At 43.3% G+C, this 17,236-nt stretch overlaps 1 protein-coding gene and 1 long non-coding RNA gene across 2 annotated transcripts in view; both read left to right on the forward strand.

The window, feature by feature from the left end:
* LOC147652569 (uncharacterized) overlaps positions 1–2,683 on the forward strand; it is a 28,484-nt gene extending 25,801 nt beyond the window's left edge. The window contains exon 7 of the long non-coding RNA XR_015287951.1: positions 1,496–2,683. This is a non-coding gene — a long non-coding RNA (uncharacterized LOC147652569). The remainder of the gene's footprint in view (positions 1–1,495) is intronic.
* Positions 2,684–6,719: 4,036 nt separating this feature from the next.
* On the forward strand, positions 6,720–16,886 carry VPS18 (VPS18 core subunit of CORVET and HOPS complexes). Its single transcript, XM_023928150.2, has 5 exons — positions 6,720–7,794; positions 10,677–10,818; positions 11,002–11,093; positions 11,789–13,659; positions 14,379–16,886. The coding sequence occupies exons 1-5, from the start codon at positions 7,650–7,652 to the stop codon at positions 15,105–15,107; spliced, it is 2,979 nt and encodes a 992-aa protein (XP_023783918.2). The 5' UTR covers positions 6,720–7,649; the 3' UTR covers positions 15,108–16,886.
* Positions 16,887–17,236: the final 350 nt, after the last annotated feature.

Raw genomic sequence — 17,236 nt, forward strand, 5'->3', positions numbered from 1 at the left:
ACAGCAACTGGCTGCTATCTCAAGGGACGGGCCAGCATTAGACTGGCTTTTTCCAGTGCCATGCTCTTCAGTGCTAGTTCAGAGCCAGGTGACAGCTGAACTGCTCCAGAAAAGGCAGAATGCGCTGGGGCTGGCGATACTCCGCAGTGCATGAGGTGTGGCAGTGCCTCCAATGGGACCAGCAAGGACACGCCACACTGCAGCTGGGACAGGCAGCACAGCAAGTGAGGATCTTGCAAAGCTTTCCCAGTGCATTTCAGACACTGGCTCACTTTCTGTGAACCATGATATTTCCATTTAATCAGAAGAAATGAATGTAAATGAGGGATTATTCACCAAATTTTTCACTGTTAGCAAGGACGAGAGATGAAGAGAAGTTGATAGCCCAAGCTTTCCATTTGCTGTTTACTTAGGAATGGATCTCGCTTAAGAAGATACACTGTTGCCCTATTCCAAGGATCCAGCTCTTTTTCCCTTACTCCTTTCCTAAAATCTCTTCCTTTTTGGACTATGCTCCTTTTTCCTTGCAGTTTCTGACAACCGTTGGTTGACACACACTTAACTTGTCAATGAGCTTAAGTGATTTTTAATCTATATTTAAACTAAGTGATTAAGCAAACAAACAGGGCCGCTCCCACAGATTCATTTCTCAGGTCTTGCCTTGGTCCTGACAGCTAGCAGAAGATGCAGATTCAGTTTCACAATGCAGAGAACAGTCAGATATTTTGGGTTTGCTAGATTTTTTTTGTACAGTTTTGGCTTTTTTGCAGTGAAAGTCTGTCCCATTACCTGAGCCGCTGAAGCAACAGCTCCGGGGACTGGCTCTGCCTATGTTGGTGGCAGGTACATTAGGAGAGCCCCTTTGCATGCTGCTTGCCTGACATCCTCCTCTGCCAAAATCATCTGTTCCTGAGTGAGAATTACACAGTCTGCAAGGCTGTATTTGGCTTCACTCCCAGGAATTATAATTAGTACAAATTATGATGGTATTTCTCATGATGTGAATTCCTATCCACCAGGAATTAAGTGCAGAAGATCAAACTCTTTCCAGGCAGATCAAATACAGATTTCAGGTACTGTTAGTGTTTAGCCATTACTCAGCTGGGCTGCACAGAAAAGCTGCTCCATTAAAGTGATTTTCTGTGGAAATAGATTTCTGTATTTAGGCAATGTGTGATTGTCACCACCAAAAAAAAACTTCATACATCTGTACAAAGTCCTGTTATTAGAAAACCCTGGTTATTTAGAGGAAGACACTTCCTTTTCTGGTCATCTCTATTAATTATAATAATTCTTCTCACTGCTGCTGTGGCAGGACAAGTCCACGTATGGACCAAAACCAGAACAGTACATAAGCCAATTTGGATAAGGAGGACACATGGGCTTGTCCCTTGTGGGGATGAAACTATGAATCAGCTCAAACTATTCCATATAATTTCCCTTCTGAAGTAAAGTGTTATAATAGTGTGAAATGGTGACTCTGCTTTTTTTGCAGATAGTGGTCCTGACTTTCAATGGCTACTGAGCAATGCTTGACTTCCAACAACCTCATATTCTGTTCCTCTGACAACATTGTATTATGCCTCCTTGGCTGATATTCTGCTTCCCAGTCTTGTCCAAAAGTCACAGAGGGGAAGCCATTATCATTTTCGCAAAGCCTAGCAAACTACTCATGTTGCCTCAGAAAAAACATTGTATACTATGGGAGGTGGCAGTTTTTAAAAATAGCAGGGAAAGGAAACAAAATTATCACCCCTCCTAACATCGCGGTGAGGAACCCAGCCTTCAACATTACCTGCATTTGTACAAGTGGGCTGTATATGTCAATATGGTTCCTTTGCAAATGGTGCCCTGGGATCACATTTCTGAGTCTGTTCACAGTGCTGCACAAGAGAAACCCTAAACAATGAGAAATGGGGGCACGGTGAGAACAGGCAACAATGCCATCACGCACAGGGCAGGTGGGTGGGGATCTAGATTGGGGGTGGGGGGGGACTAAACTGGAGTGCAGATGCAAGAGCAAACTGGATCCCATGATGTCAAGAGAAGAAATCGAGGTACAGCCGCTGCCCAGCTGGTCGAATTCGTAATTGCAAGCAATGACACAACCAGTTCTGAGTCATCCAGAGTTTGTCATGCACCTGAGTCTGCATCCTCCCTGGGAAAAAATCAAGCGTAACTATAATTACCATTTAAAAGGAGTGAAGACAAAAGGGTGAAGACAAGAGCCAGAGCCCGGTTTTCCCTTGTGGTGTGCCTCGTCTAGTTACTGTAACCTTCAGGAAGTTATGTCAAACACTTCTTTGTATCATTTTCTACCAACTTCGCAAAAGCAGAAACAGACACAACACAAAGTCAGTGAAACATCAGGGTGTACGTTCACAGAAAGATGATAGGAGAAATCCAAGGAAGAAATATTCTAGTACTTGCTTTCCTATACAGAGTTTCTGATTGATAGGAACTCCATCGTTTCTGAGTCTACAGTAATAAAAATGCTTTACAGTTCTAAAGCAGCTAATGGATACTTCTGGTGTGAACTGGAGATGTGTGCTTTCAAAAAGCCTTTGGGGGGAAAAAAAATAATAAAGGAGAGAGAAGCAATGTTAATCTACAGCTCCCACTATCCTGTCCTCTGAACTACTTCATTGCTCTTTGAAAATAAAAGCAATGCCTGGAAGATGCACAGAGATGTTCTGGTTTATCTGTTTAATGCCATTCTTCTTAAATGTGGAGGCAAAAAGCCACAACAACAATATTATACTACATTTTCAGATTAAAGACTAATAAATTTAAATGAAATAACAATGCCACTAGCTTCAAAAATATTTTCTTAAACGTTCCAAAGGAAGACAAGCACCGTATTGTACTAAGTCTCTTCTCAAACTCAACCTCATCTCCTATCTGATTTGCGTAGGAACTAGTCCTACCTCTCAGACATGCTATGAATAATTTAGAAGTGTGTTGCCATCTGCTGGAGAAAGTACATCTTTTAATATATCAACTGATGACTGTGAAAGAACAGGCAAAGTTTAAGGCATTCAAAAACTTTCTTTAATCTGAAAGAGAAACAGCAAATTTCAGACTTAAGACAGGTTGGAAGACAATGGTCTGAGCTTAATTTAATTATGTCACTCAATCGGACACTTTACACAAAAAAAACCCCAAAGAAACAAAAACCAAAACAAAACCGAGGTGCTAACGTTTAACAGGAATGGGTGAGGGAATTAGCAAGAGAAAGGTGATAAAGTTCATATCCCCCCTGTGAAACGAGGAAAGGCAGGCAGTTAACACTAAACAGTAAAGGGCTGGGTTGAAGAGGGATCAAAACCCCTTAAATGCTGTAAGATCACTGTCTCTGCCAAGTTATCAGTTTCAGTTCTCAGGCTTATCTTTAATGGATCTTCCTTGAGGATCAAAACTGAGGGATTAGCCACAGGGTGCTGGTGATGGGAAAAAGGTTTTCTCACTACAAAAGCATGTTCCTGTCCTGCTTTTTTCGTATTCTAGGACAGATGGGTTATCCCCTAGGGTTTCCATGGGGGCACTCGGTGGGTTTACAAAGGGCAGTCTGCTCTGGAATGCACATGTAGCATCAACAGTCTTTGGTAGTTCACTTATGGCAAAACAAAGTGTCAGGGGAACCGTGGTCTGCAGGTCTGCAATTGCTGTTCAGCCATGATACAGTTCCACCCAGTGTTTACTGGTCTGCAGGAGTCTGCTTCTGACAATGGGTTTGAAGAGCTTGGGAGGTTGGTTAATGGTTAGGAGGAGGGCTCTGGCAAGATTTTGAGCTTTGATCTTTTCCAAGGTAAATTATAATAGTTGTATGGTTTGTGTAGGTTCCAGTTCAGGCTCTCATGGGTAGCTGTGATACCCAGGGTACACAGCCCCTGTAATTCTGTTTACTGCATTAAATTTGTACACAGCATTCAAAAGGTCGCTCAGAAACGCTGTCCCTTCTCTTTGGAGAAGGTATCTTGATTGAGTGGGGGACACAGGTATCTGCAGCACTCTCTTCAAAGCAGGTACAGGGGTGTCTGATAGCCTGGGAGTACATTACACATTTGCTGGTATCTTATGGAGGTTGGTGCATTTAGGGAGTTACACCTATTTGCCTACGGCTTTTAAGAATATAGGGTATTTTTTATGCTGATCACTGTGAAGGAATATTCTATATACAGTGAGGTGGAGTGATGATCAGTACCGTCTGTAGTGGAAATCTGTGAGGAAGTCCAGGGTTTAATTCAAATTTAAATTGTGTCATTAGATTCTGCTCTTATTTCTTTCCACAGCCACATCTTCCTGCCCTCTCCTCTGCACCAGCAGTCATGTTTAGATCATGGATCACAGAGTCATCTGCTGCGGGGCAATGAACTGTCTCACTCTGCAATCATACACACACTGATGTGCACCAAGTGGGGGTTGGACAGGGCAGCCAGGAATGACACAGACAGCATTGAGGAAGCCCAGATTTAAGCAGGGTTAATCTGCTGGGAGTCTGGACCTTGGACACGTTATATGTTTGTCAATTTCGTTATTTAGAATTACCTGTTCCTCTAGGCATCTGAAGAGAATAACATGTCATGCAACACCTAGATGTTGATAGCTGTGTCCACAGCTTGAAGAAAATGTGAACTGTTTAAGGCAAAATTACTACGAATTGCTGCAACCGTGATCACAGCCTTACCAAAGCAAGATAAGGATTAAGGTTTCCAATCCAAATATATTGCCAAAATCCCCTAAATTTTCTCACACAAGTGCCTCCTATAGACTCACACCACTGCTACACACAAAATGTAATCATCTGATTCTCCACACATTCCTGGTGAATCAAAGAGCTGACAAATCTTTCGTCTGCAACCACTGCTCTTCCCTTCTTTTCAGAATATCAAATCTGTGAATGTAGCACTGGAATATAATTACTGCACACGTTTATAAATTAAATAATCACAGCAGATGATACTGCAGATGGATGGAGCAAGCTTGTGGGTTTGGGTTAGCTTTAGGCTGATGTTTTATTTCCAAATAAGGTGAAAATCTGGCTTCCAATTTAACCACATTAAAATCAGACACAGTTTTCTCATGAGCCCTAACAGGTAATAATATCTGCCAGAATAAGAACAGACATCCCTTCAATTTCTAGACCTGACCAAGAAAAAAACAATTTATAAGACATGGACTGATCTAAGTTTTGAGTGGAAAGAGTTCATGGAGAAAGCTGTACATGGATAAATTTGTGTACAAATATCAGTTTAGCCTAATATCCAGATATATTTCCCTCTTACCAAATAACCCTTCAGTTATTTGTTACTGCTAAAAATATGACTAAAAAGAGAAAAAGTAGAAGCATCATTGTTGAAGACAACAGGGGGAGACTTCATATCAAATGAGGGGTCAAACTATGCTCACCCCTGTGACATAAACATGAGCTGAAGCTGCAACCAATGTAGAGAATTGTAGAATGCTCCAAGAAACTAATCTTCTCCTTTTTTTAAGAGAAGTCAAGAACTTCTTGGTTTGATAAATCCCGGATCTGGTAAATCTGAATGAAGGCTATGATTGGTGATGACTTCTGCAGAGGAAATGAATCCTTTAAAATGTCCTGTACACTAAAGGACAGTGTTTGAACAAGAACAAAAGGATTCAGACTAGCCACAGCTTATGTTAGACTGGAAATCAGAGCTCAAAATCATGGGAGTGTTTCGAACAGGTATGAGCTGTGGCAGTCAGGGATAAAAATACCCATGCTATCAGACAGAGCTTGACAGGAGTAGAGAAAGGACTATATGATGTGGTAACTACAAGAGTGGGAGAATGGATCTGATAGTCCAAGAAGTCCCTTCCTACCTGATTAGCCTAAACCTAATGTAATTTGTTTGTACCTTTTGAGATGCTGAAAGAGAACAGTTGCTGCTTATGAAGATGAGGATGATTAGACAGCAAAAGAATGTGGTTTTTCTATTTTGGCTCAGAGCTGCCACATAAAGAGGGTAAACAGCAGAGGCTGTGACTGGTGCTTGCAGGCAGGCTACGTCAGCAAAAGCCATGTTCTGTTTTTAGCAGAGTAGGCAGAGGTGACCCTGTGGAGGCGTGCCATGGGAGCCTCCAGGAACCCAGCTAGTGTGGGACCTGCATGTCTGGCTCAGCACTGGGGAGAAGGCCTGAGGCTGAGTGATGCAGACCACAGCCCTAGTTTCTGAGGGTGCGGTGTCCAGTAAAAGAGCAGAGAAAAAGGAGGTGTAACTTTGTTTGTGAGAAGCCAACTACATGCAACTGCTGCTTGTGGCGCCTCACTGCCACCTGATGTGCAAACTGAGTTTGGGAAGACCTCCTGTGTCTTGCAATGGATCCCTCTGTGTTGCAAGCTGTCCTGTACAGAGAGACATTTCTCCACTGCTTCCAGAAAATGAAGTTTATATCTAATATGCAGTACATAATATACTCATAGTATAGTACACAGCACACATACAGTGTATACATATTCATCTCTATTCATTTTATAGAGGATGAAACCCAAAGAGTTGTGTAAGAGACTAGTCTTTTTGTTAATGCCGTTATAAATTCTGCTAGTTTAAGCTAGAGGGTAAAATTGTAACAATTGTTGGCACACAAAACAAGACAAACCAAAAGAAAACTCCAGGTTATAAATACCATTTAGCAACACAGAAGCTGGGTCCAACATAGAAACCTGGGATAAACTTGCAGAGCAAGTCTAGTATAGTTTAAGGACAGCCTTATGCTGGATACCCTTATGCTGTGCCTCAACGATCCCTCTAGCGATAAAGCCATGATTTTGCTACACATTGTTACACAAGAGCCGCAACACAGGAGATTTTACAGAGTGTTTTAAAGCAGACAATTCCTAGTTGCAGTAAGCAGAATTGCTCTGGCTGTCAGGGCTAGAAGGGCACACTGCTGCGTTAATGAGGTGATTTCTCATGCATGTAGTCGCACACAAAAGGACAGCGTCACTGAAAACTGGGAAAGAAAACCTTCAAAGCAGAGTTACAGGTTAGAAAGCCGACACCACTTTGTAACAATGCCAGGTAAATGGGGATGTGTGGGGGTGTCTCTCTGCCTATCATGCACACCAAGATTCACACCTCTAATACTTTTATGCAATTTATTATGTGAATATGTATTTACACCTATTTCCAAGCAGCCTTGTACGCATGCTAATTAATCGTATAGGTCTTATTATACATGTTCATGTACTAGGGAAGGGGTCTCTAGTGGTTTTTTTAGGGGTCTCTAGTGGTCGTGTGGGATACTACCCTACCTCTATTTAGCCCTCTTTGGTGGCAAGTCCAAGTTTTCATGTTTGGCATGGTCCTATCTTGTTATATTCGGCAACAAAACCAGAGAGTACAACCCACCTAGAGGAACTTCTGGTTATTAATGACACACAAAAATGCTGACTTTGTTCATCCGAGTGAGCCCTTTCTTATTTCAGCATAAGCCTTTCGGTATCGGCGGCAGCGAGCGGGCACCGCGCGAACCCCAAGGCCTGGCAGCAAGGGGGAATCACCGGCCACGGGAGTGTGAGGGACGCGAACCCACCCGCCCGCCCGCCTCAGCGTTAGCGCCATCGCCGTGAGGGAGCGGCTCCTCCCGCCGGGCCGGGCCCGCCGCCGCCGCCGCCGCCGCGCATGCGCACGGGAGGCGGGTCAGCTGAGCGCGCCGCGCCCGGGCCGCGCTGGGCCATGGCCTCCATCCTGGACGAGTACGAGGACTCCCTGCACCGCTCCGTCTCCGTGCAGCACAGCCGCACCAGCGTGGGCATCCCGCACTCCGGTATGTGTGCGCCGGGGCCTCCCGTGTGCGGCCTTCCTGCTGAGAGGGGGAGGCGAGGCGGCAGCTCCGGGTGGGGAGCAGGGCATGCCAGGCTGTGCAGCCTGGAGGAGGTGTGTCACCGTGTGTGTGACACGGCTGCGGCTGGTTTTTCCACGGCTTGCTGTGGGAAGTGTTTAGAGACAGGGAGCGCTTGATTCCTGGCTCAGCAGAGTGGTGCTGCCTGTGTGTGGGAGGCTCTGGCCTGAGGCGCTGCGCGGGGCAAACGCGGGTGCGTGAAGAGTCGCAGTGCCTGTGTGGTCACAAGTTACCACCAACCACACCTCAGCCCTGAGCAGCTCGGTGGTAGCGGGTTGAGAACATCTCATCGTCACCTTGCTTCTTTCTGTTCCTCTCTGAGGAAGCCATGCTTTACCGGGTTATGGATGTGCGCGCCGCTGTTCCTGCATGGAGCTCCTTTCCTAACCCAGGCGCAGTTTACCAAAGACTTCGTTTCTCTAGCGTGGTTCTTCTAGGCTGACATGTGACCAACAAAGCAGTCTGTATCACTACTACACTTTTCTGTCAAGGCACGTGAGGCTTTGGTACACTGTAGTGTGCAGGGAGGTGTCCCTTCAGTGTAAAGTAATAGTGTGATGACTAGTCCGTTTTTTCTTTCATGTCAGAGGAATTTATTCCATTATTATTCCGTGATAAATTCAAGCTTTATTAGGTTCAATAACCATTTTCTACTAGATGTCACCTCTCAATATTTTTTGAGTGTGGCAGGGAAATGTATGTTATGAGAGAACTCTGTTCCACCTGGTATTGTCATGGTAGTACCAGCTGCTATGCAGAGCTGTGTTTTTGAGTTAAAAGTTTGGAAATACCTGGACACATTATTTCAAATTTTTTTCCTTGTATAGTGCTGCCCACTGGTAGCCTTTGGGGAAACCAGGTTGCGAGGTTCCTATATATACTAAGAATTGATAAATTCTGTTATGCTATGTATATTATGGAGTATGAATACACTGATGGAGTTACTCTGAGTCTAGGTACTGAAATAGGTATGTTCCCCTTATTTGTTTTGTCATGCATGGTATTTCTTTGTGTGGCGTTAGATAAAGAATAAATGGCCTGAATAGGTGTTGTGCAAAACAGTACTGGGACAAGTTGTGTCACTGAAAATAAATTTTCTAGGACTCAGCTTTTCTTCTTGAATGCTGCAACACTGTCTTCAGTCATGGCTGTCCTAGAGTTGAGAAATCTGCCTGTTTCCTTACAGTTGATATTGGCAGAGGAAGTTCAGGAAACTGCTTAATTGCAAAGGCACAGCCTAATCAGGATTTCAGTTATTCTTAAAACAGGCCACACAGGCAAGTTTTAATAAAATTTGGGTTGGTAAAAGTTGTGGGCAATCTGCAGTTTAAATAAATTTATTTTGTAAAAAGATACAATAGTTAGCTTCCTGAAAGCAGTCCTTAAGGTTAGGTTTGCAATTTTGGAAGACTTTGTAACATTCCTCAGTTTCAGGGAGTTGTTCCCTGTGCTTATTAAACTGCAGGTGCTGTTTCTCAAAGTTGTAGATAAACAAGCAATGACTTTGTATCCAACCTAAAGTCCTGCTGCGTTGTGTGGCTTCAAGTACTTTGGCTCCAGCTTTGAAAAGCCTACTTTAACCCACTAGACTTGACCATACTAGTGATCTTAGATCTTTGGACAGATTAGAAGATCTGAGGAAATACGTAGCTTTGCCCAGAAATCAGGGTGGGAAATGCTGCAGTAGAATCTGCCTTAAACAGAAGAGGGACACTGGAGATGAGGGATGAGACTGTTTGAAAGGAATTAATGTAATAAAATAGACATCTCCTTTGTATAGAGAACTGTATGTTAAGGAAGTTCATCTTTCTTCTGTTAGGGACAATAGCTAAAATCCTCATATTAATGGTGATGATCCTATGGGTGCTATTAATATAATGGATACAGGCCTAAAGAGTCAAGAATGCTGAAATCCAATACTTTGGCTTGAACTATGACTGAATTAAACCATAAACAGTTTCTCCTTAACTCTAAACCCTTACCTCTGTATAGGTGCTATTTGTTCCCTTCTCTTTCCTACCTGCATTTCAGTTTCCTTGCTGAGTCAGCCTTGCTTTGCCAGGTGACAGTCTGAAAAAAAATTCAGATTACCTGGATGAATGTGGCTTAATAATCTGATAACATGTGGATTTTTCAGAGTAACCCTTCCCTTTTATAGCGATATATAAAAGTATGTATTTATTGGTTAGCTGTGATATCATGTGAATCTGCACCTTGGGAGCTTTATGTACGTGTTTTGGACTGCAGTTCATACCAGCAAATTTAAACTGTGGCATTGCAGCTCCCTTATCTGAAAAGAAGAACATCAGTTCTACTTAACTGGAAATAGAGAAATGCACACTTGTATAAATGGGTAGTGTAAGGTGTGGATCAGTGTGTAAGAAAAAAGCACATGCTGAACCAAAGACTGCCTACTCAAGTTGTGGTTGCTTTATCTCTTCCTGCATGTTCTTCTTTTCTGGAAAAAGTGTATTTTAAGGATCCTGCAGCTGGTCTAGAGGTGAGGCAGAGGCAGGGAGAAAGCATTGGTGGAATAGACAATTAAAGGATTTGCCTACTAATAGCAGGCTACTTTCCACTACCACTTTCCACTACTACTTTTTCAACACCAGTAGGGCTGGAATTAGAGATTTATTTTTTTTTTTTCTCTGTGTTCCTGCTCCATGGAGCATACTTCCTTTCCAGTAAAACTTGGAGCAGGACATGATCCTTTTAGTCTTATAGACTGGATTTTGATGTAGTTTGGGGTGGTTGTTGTTGTGGGGTTTTGTCTTTTTAGTTTCTAAGTGTTTATGTTCTTCCTCCAGGATATGTCAATGCACGACTGGAGAAGGAAACGCCAATATTTAACAAGCAGAGGATTGATTTTACTCCTCCAGAGAAAATTAACAGCTTAGTGGTCTCCTCTAACCAGCTCTGTATGAGCCTTGGGAAAGACACCCTTCTCAGGTAATGCTACCAGAATCCTGAAGTTGTTTGTTTTTCCCCGCCTTCTTTTTTTTCCTTAAGTTGTTAGAGAACTTACATTTGCAAACTGGATTAAAAGTCACGAGCCCAATATGGAAAACAGGTGAGGGGTTCCACATATGTGGACTTTTGTTGGCAGCCTGCTTTCATGGTTTCTCTTTGCAGGATTGATCTTGGGAAGCCAGATGAACCTAATCAGGTAGAGCTGGGACGCAAAGATGAAGCCAAAGTCTACAAGATGTTTTTGGACCACACAGGTGAGGCAGTGGGTCGTGGATATTTACAGACAGTGGACAGAGCAGAACAAATGCTGGTGAAGGAGTTCTCTTTCTGCTTTGTACATAAGGAGGTCAACCTTCCATGAGCCAGACTCTTTCCCAGTGTCCCTGTCCACTGATTTGCCCTTTTGTTATTAGTAAAGCATGCGTTTGTTGTGCCTCTGTTCTGTTTTTGAACTCTGGAATAAACACACGCAATTAGGCTGTTCTGAGCAAGGCTGCTAAAACCAAAGGAAATGTCACTCTCTGCTGTGTGGTTTATATAAAGAATTTTTAAAACGGGCCATAAAACATCTGCAGTTCACTGTAGCATAGACTGATTTTAAACAGCTAAACAGAAGTTTGGAAAGAGATGCTCATGTCTCTCACCAATTGCCAGGGATAGGAGGGAAGTCTGGGAAGTGTTTATCCTTAGAACATTTATTGAAATAGAATACCTTCTTGCTAAAGCATCTGGTACCAGTTATTTGGCGTTGCAACATATGGGCTACTGTTCTGATCCAGCATGGAAATCCCCCACATTCCCATGAATGCCTGTGAAAGTCTTGGATTACGTATGTTGATATTGGAACTTATCAAATGTTAGGATTAGAAACTTCAAGAATTTGGCTTGCTTAGGCACAGTCTTGATTTGTTCTCTCCTTCTCCCTCCCATACCCCTCTGCTGTTGGCAGGCTCTCATCTCCTGATTGCTCTGAACACCAGTGAATGCCTTTACCTGAACAGAAGTGTTCAGAAAGTGCGGGCGCTCTCCCGCTGGAAAGGACACTTGATTGAAAGTGTGGGCTGGAACAAATTTCTGGGTTCAGAAACCAACACAGGGCCTATCCTGGTGGGGACATCCCAGGGGCAGATCTATGAAGCTGAAATCTCTGTCAGCGAAGGAAGCCTCTTCAGCACTAACCCTGACCAGTACTTCCGACAGGTCTACACTCTGGAGGAGGAATCTGGACCTGCCCCAGTCTGCTGCTTGGAAATTGAACGAGGGATAGAAGGGAAATTTTTTATTATAGCCACCACTAGGAAGAGACTCTTTCAGTTTGTTGGCAAAGTGCCTGAAGGGACAGAGCAGCAGGGCTTCAGCTCCATATTTGCTGTGCATGCTGACCATCTGCCCAGTTTTCGGGAGTTTCCAGCCAACTTGGGCTTCAGCGAGATAGCCTTTTACACTCCAAAACTGCGTTCCAACCCACGCTCCTTTGCCTGGATGATGGGAAATGGTGTTTTATATGGTACACTGGATTATAGTCGTCCTGATTCGATTCTGAGTGATGAACGGGTCTGGGTTTATCCTCCTGATATTGACATAACTGTAAACAAGCCAATTTCCATTGTACTTACCCAGTTCCACTTCCTGTTGCTGCTGTCTGACCGAGTGAAGGCTGTCTGCACTCTGAATGGACAGGTTGTTTTTCAGGATCTGTTCCTGGAGAAGTTTGGCTTGCTGACACGCATGATTAAAGATCCCACAGTCCAGCAGATATGGATCCACACTGAGAAGGTAGTCTTCCGCTATCATGTCCAACGGGAATCTAGAGATGTGTGGAAGATGTATATGAATATGAACAAATTTGATTTAGCAAAAGAGTATTGTAAGGACCGTCCAGAGTGTCTTGACATAGTGTTGGCCAAAGAGGCAGAGCACTGCTTCCAAAACAAGAGGTATCTGGACAGTGCCAAATGTTACGCACTGACCCAGAACTACTTTGAGGAAATTGCTCTGAAGTTCATTGAAGCCAAGCAAGAAGAGGCCCTGATGGAGTTTCTGATTAAGAAGCTGAGTAACCTAAAGCCTTCAGAGAAGACACAGACCACTCTGCTGACCACGTGGTTGACAGAACTGTACCTGAACTGGCTGGGTATATTGCAAGGAGATCCCTCACAGCGAAATCTCTATTTGGATACACGGGAGAAGTTCCGCACTTTCCTGAGCAGTCCTAAAAACAAAGACTGTCTTTTTAATAACCGGGCATCAATTTATGAGCTGTTGGCGAGCCATGGCGACACAGAGCACATGGTCTACTTTGCAGTCATCATGCAGGATTATGAGCGTGTAGTAGCTCACCACTGCCAGCATGACGAGTACGATGAGGCTCTGAACGTGTTGTCCAGGCACAGAGATGAGAAGCTCTTCTACAAGTTCTCTCCGGTTCTCATCCAACATATCCCCAAGAAGGTAGTTGACGCTTGGATTTCTATGGGCTCTAGACTGGATGCCAGGAACCTCATTCCAGCCCTTGTAAACTACAGCCAGAGTGCCAGCACCCAGCAGATCAATGAAGCCATTAGATATATGGAGTTCTGTGTCTACCAGTTGGAGGAAACCCAGCAAGCCATTCACAACTACCTGTTGTCTCTTTATGCTTTGTGTCGGCCGGACTCGCTGCTGTCATACCTGGAGCAAGCAGGAACCAACCCAAACAGAATCCACTATGACCTGAAGTATGCACTGCGCCTGTGTGCAGAGCATGGGCACCACCGTGCATGTGTCCACATTTACAAAGTGATGGAATTATATGAGGAGGCTGTGGATCTTGCCTTACAGGTATGCGTGTGTCTGTGCATGCTGTGGTACACAGGAGCGTAGCTTATTCAAGTTACCTTGAACAGCAGAGCATTGAGGGGAACTGGACAGACTCGCTGGTATCAAAGCTGTGTAGCTGAGGCTTGGAAGGAAGACCTGGCTCTTTTAACATTTTTCTGTGCTTTGACAACTGTTTTGAGTAGGCTGACTGACAAGCTATAACTGAGGGTGAGGGCATGGAAAGTACAAGGAGTACTGTCTGTCTCAAGCTCAGTCTCTGACATAAAATACCTTTAACAGACCTGCATTTATGTAAGGTTTGTACATCTATTGTTAAGAATTCTAATTACTTCCTAGTCCTTAGCTTTGGTAATTATAACAGAAGCCTTTGTCAGCTTAGTCTGACCTTCAGGGAGATGCTGGATTTTTTTCCTGTTGGAATTCCTGTGTCTTTGCTGAAAAGTGGGGCCAGCAAAGATACTGTAATATGAATTTACCCTTTCTGTGCTGGCCTTTGCTCTCTGGTGGGGAGCAAGCCGATCTTCAGTGAGGAGTATTGGTGGAGAGGAGAGGTGTCTGACATGGAAACAAGGAGCAGGCCAGTAGTGCAGTCCTAGGCAGTGAGATAACAATAGAGGTTTTCTAAATGCCTCTTCAAATGGACAGCAGGCTTTGAAGTTGAATGGTGGATAAACAAAAAGAGAAGCTTAATTCTGTTTCCTTGTCTGTCCAACTTTTAGGTAGATGTTGATCTTGCCAAGTCCTGTGCAGATCTTCCTGAAGATGATGAGGAACTCCGGAAGAAGCTGTGGTTGAAGATCGCTCGCCATGTTGTTCAGGAAGAGAAGGATGTCAAGAAGGCAATGGCCTGCCTCTCCAGCTGTGCTCTGCTGAAGATTGAAGATGTGCTGCCATTCTTTCCAGACTTTGTAACTATTGACCATTTCAAGGAGGCAATCTGTAACTCCTTGGAGGATTACAACAAGCACATTGAGGAACTGAAAAGGGAGATGGAGGAAGCCACACAAAGTGCCAAGAGGATCCGAGAGGACATCCAGGAAATGAGAAATAAGTATGGCTCTGTGGAGCCTCAGGAAAAATGTGCAGCTTGTGACTTTCCACTTCTAAATCGCCCTTTTTACCTTTTCCTGTGTGGTCACATGTTCCACTATGACTGTCTCCTGCAAGCAGTTTTCCCAAACCTTCCTGCCTACAAGCAGGCAAAACTTGAAGATCTTCAGAAGAAGCTGGCAGCTACCAGCCAGCCATCCAAGAGCCACCATCGTCCCAAGGACACAGACACCATTAGCTTGGGGAAGGGGCAGCAGAGCCGGGAACAGATCAAAGCTGACATTGATGATATTGTGGCAGCTGAATGTGTGTACTGTGGTGAGCTGATGATCCGCTCCATTGACAAGCCTTTTATTGATCCCCAAAAGTATGAAGAGGAGATGCAAAGCTGGCTGTAGTTTTTCAAATCTTCAACTGTCAAACAAATTATGAAGCTTCTGTGGTGGGAATATAACCTCCAGGAGCAAGAACACAGTGACTTCTGTGCAACTCTAAACAAAGGGTAGTGGAGTATTTTTACCAGGGTTAGGGAGATCTAGTCTTGAAAAATGGGGAGATATAGCTATGGCTGTCTAAGAACTTTAACAATACTTAGAGCTAACCTACTGGAATAAATTTAGCAGATGTTTCTGCTTGCAGTACTTCTGAGGTTCTCAGTGTGAAGCTAAATGGAGTGCCTTGTTGTCCAGAAGGAATTGGGAACAGCCTGTGTTTTTTCTGCCCTGTTGTGTGGTACTTGTTTTGGTGAAGATGAGCTGGAACAGAAAAGTAGTGAAGGCCACTAAACAGTGTAGTCTTCATCCTCACTTTCAAAGCTAGAATTTTTGTTGAGAATCTGTAACCACATAGAAAGAACATGAAAGGACAGAAGCTCTTCCATATTTATATTTTGTAAGCATCATGCTACACAAATACATGTTTCTACACAATGTGATACAAGAATGTGTATAAATTTCAAGCAGGAGTATCTCATAATACACTAAAGTAATTTGTCTGCAATTCAAGATGTATAATTCTTTCTCACAAGCTTTATGCACAAGACCACACACATTTGGATTTTCTGTAGGTACTGTTTCTTGAAATGCCTGTTCACCCCTTCCTCTTTCCATCCTTTTTCTACTATGACTGCCTTTGTATAGTGGGTCTTGGTTTTGTCTTCACCCCAAAACAAAACCGGTAGATGCAGTAGTAAAGTTTCAGTTGACTTGATGTCTTCAAGCTGCACTTTAGCATCAGACTCGAGATCTAGTCAGAGGATTGCTCAAGGGTAGTCTACAGAAAAGTTCTGTTGGTGTGAAATTTGCTTTGCCCTTTGAAGCTAGTACCTTGTGCCTAAACAGTTTTTTGCCTTCCACTTTTTGGAGATGGCTGCAAGTCAATGCTTCTATCTATTGTTTCAATTTGGAAATTTTTTCTCAAAAGGTAGCCATCACTGCATTGTGAGTGAGAGAAGAAAAAAAAAATTTTGTTAGCAGTTTAGCAAGGGTTCCTTGTTTTGTTTTAAGAAAATGAAATCTTAATTAGGTTTTGCTGTTTGTGACTGAATCACAAAGGTAGTAATTGACAGAATAATTGAATGTTCTAAAAGAAAAAAGAATTCTTGTAATTAAGGCAATAGAAAATAGTATCTTCTGAAAAAACACCCCAGTTCGTTCACATGAATATGCGTGTTTGTCTTGAATACCTCTCAATCTCCTAACCACTTACCCTGATTGTAGGGTTGTAGAAATGGGTCTTTGTGCTGTTTTAGGAGAATATGTATTGGTTTCCTCAAGGATCTGAGTTCAGAACATCAGAAGAACATCTATGCTTTTGTTGGGAGCATCAGCCTGGAATGAATGAGTTTTATCTGCATAAAATGACACGAGTAATAAAAAACAGAAATGAAAGTAGGAAGACCTGAGGTTTCAGGATCTTCTTTTCTTTGATGGAGCTGTGGGGTAGGCAGTCCCATTCACCACCTGGTGGTGTGTGTTTGCTGGCTTGTCAGAGAGCACTGTGTCAGTGGCTCCATTAAGCAGTGGTTCAGAAAACCCACATGCTGTAGTTTTCTTTGGTTCTGCATAGCCTTTTGCTTTAATAAGCGAATAAGCTGGTGGGTCTGGCAGAAGAATTTGTGATGAAAATGAAATGTGATGTCCTTTGAAGTTTACCATTAAACTTGTTATAACTGGCCACTCCTGTGAATCATCATCTTTTCCTGTAAGCAGTGTGATATTTAAGGTTGTATGTGTTGTTATAAAGCAACAGTAGTTTCCCACCCAGACCAGGTTCTGGTCAAAGGTGTGTGGCTGTTTTTGTGCCCTTTGGCAGAACATGGGTATCAGCTCATTCTGATGTAGGGGTAATTTCAAATTATTTTGACATGTTCTTAATACTTGTTCCATCTCTTTTGGGCTTCTACAGGATACTTTCCTGGTATATTAGAATGACTGTAGTCCTCCATTCTTTTCCTGTTTGTGCTAGAGAAGTGGCATCACGAAATAGACATTTGCAGAGCGAACTGCTTGTCCACAATATTGGAGGA

Source organism: Cyanistes caeruleus, chromosome 6, assembly GCF_971803275.1.
Source record: "Cyanistes caeruleus chromosome 6, bCyaCae1.hap1.1, whole genome shotgun sequence".
Taxonomy (NCBI): domain Eukaryota; kingdom Metazoa; phylum Chordata; class Aves; order Passeriformes; family Paridae; genus Cyanistes; species Cyanistes caeruleus.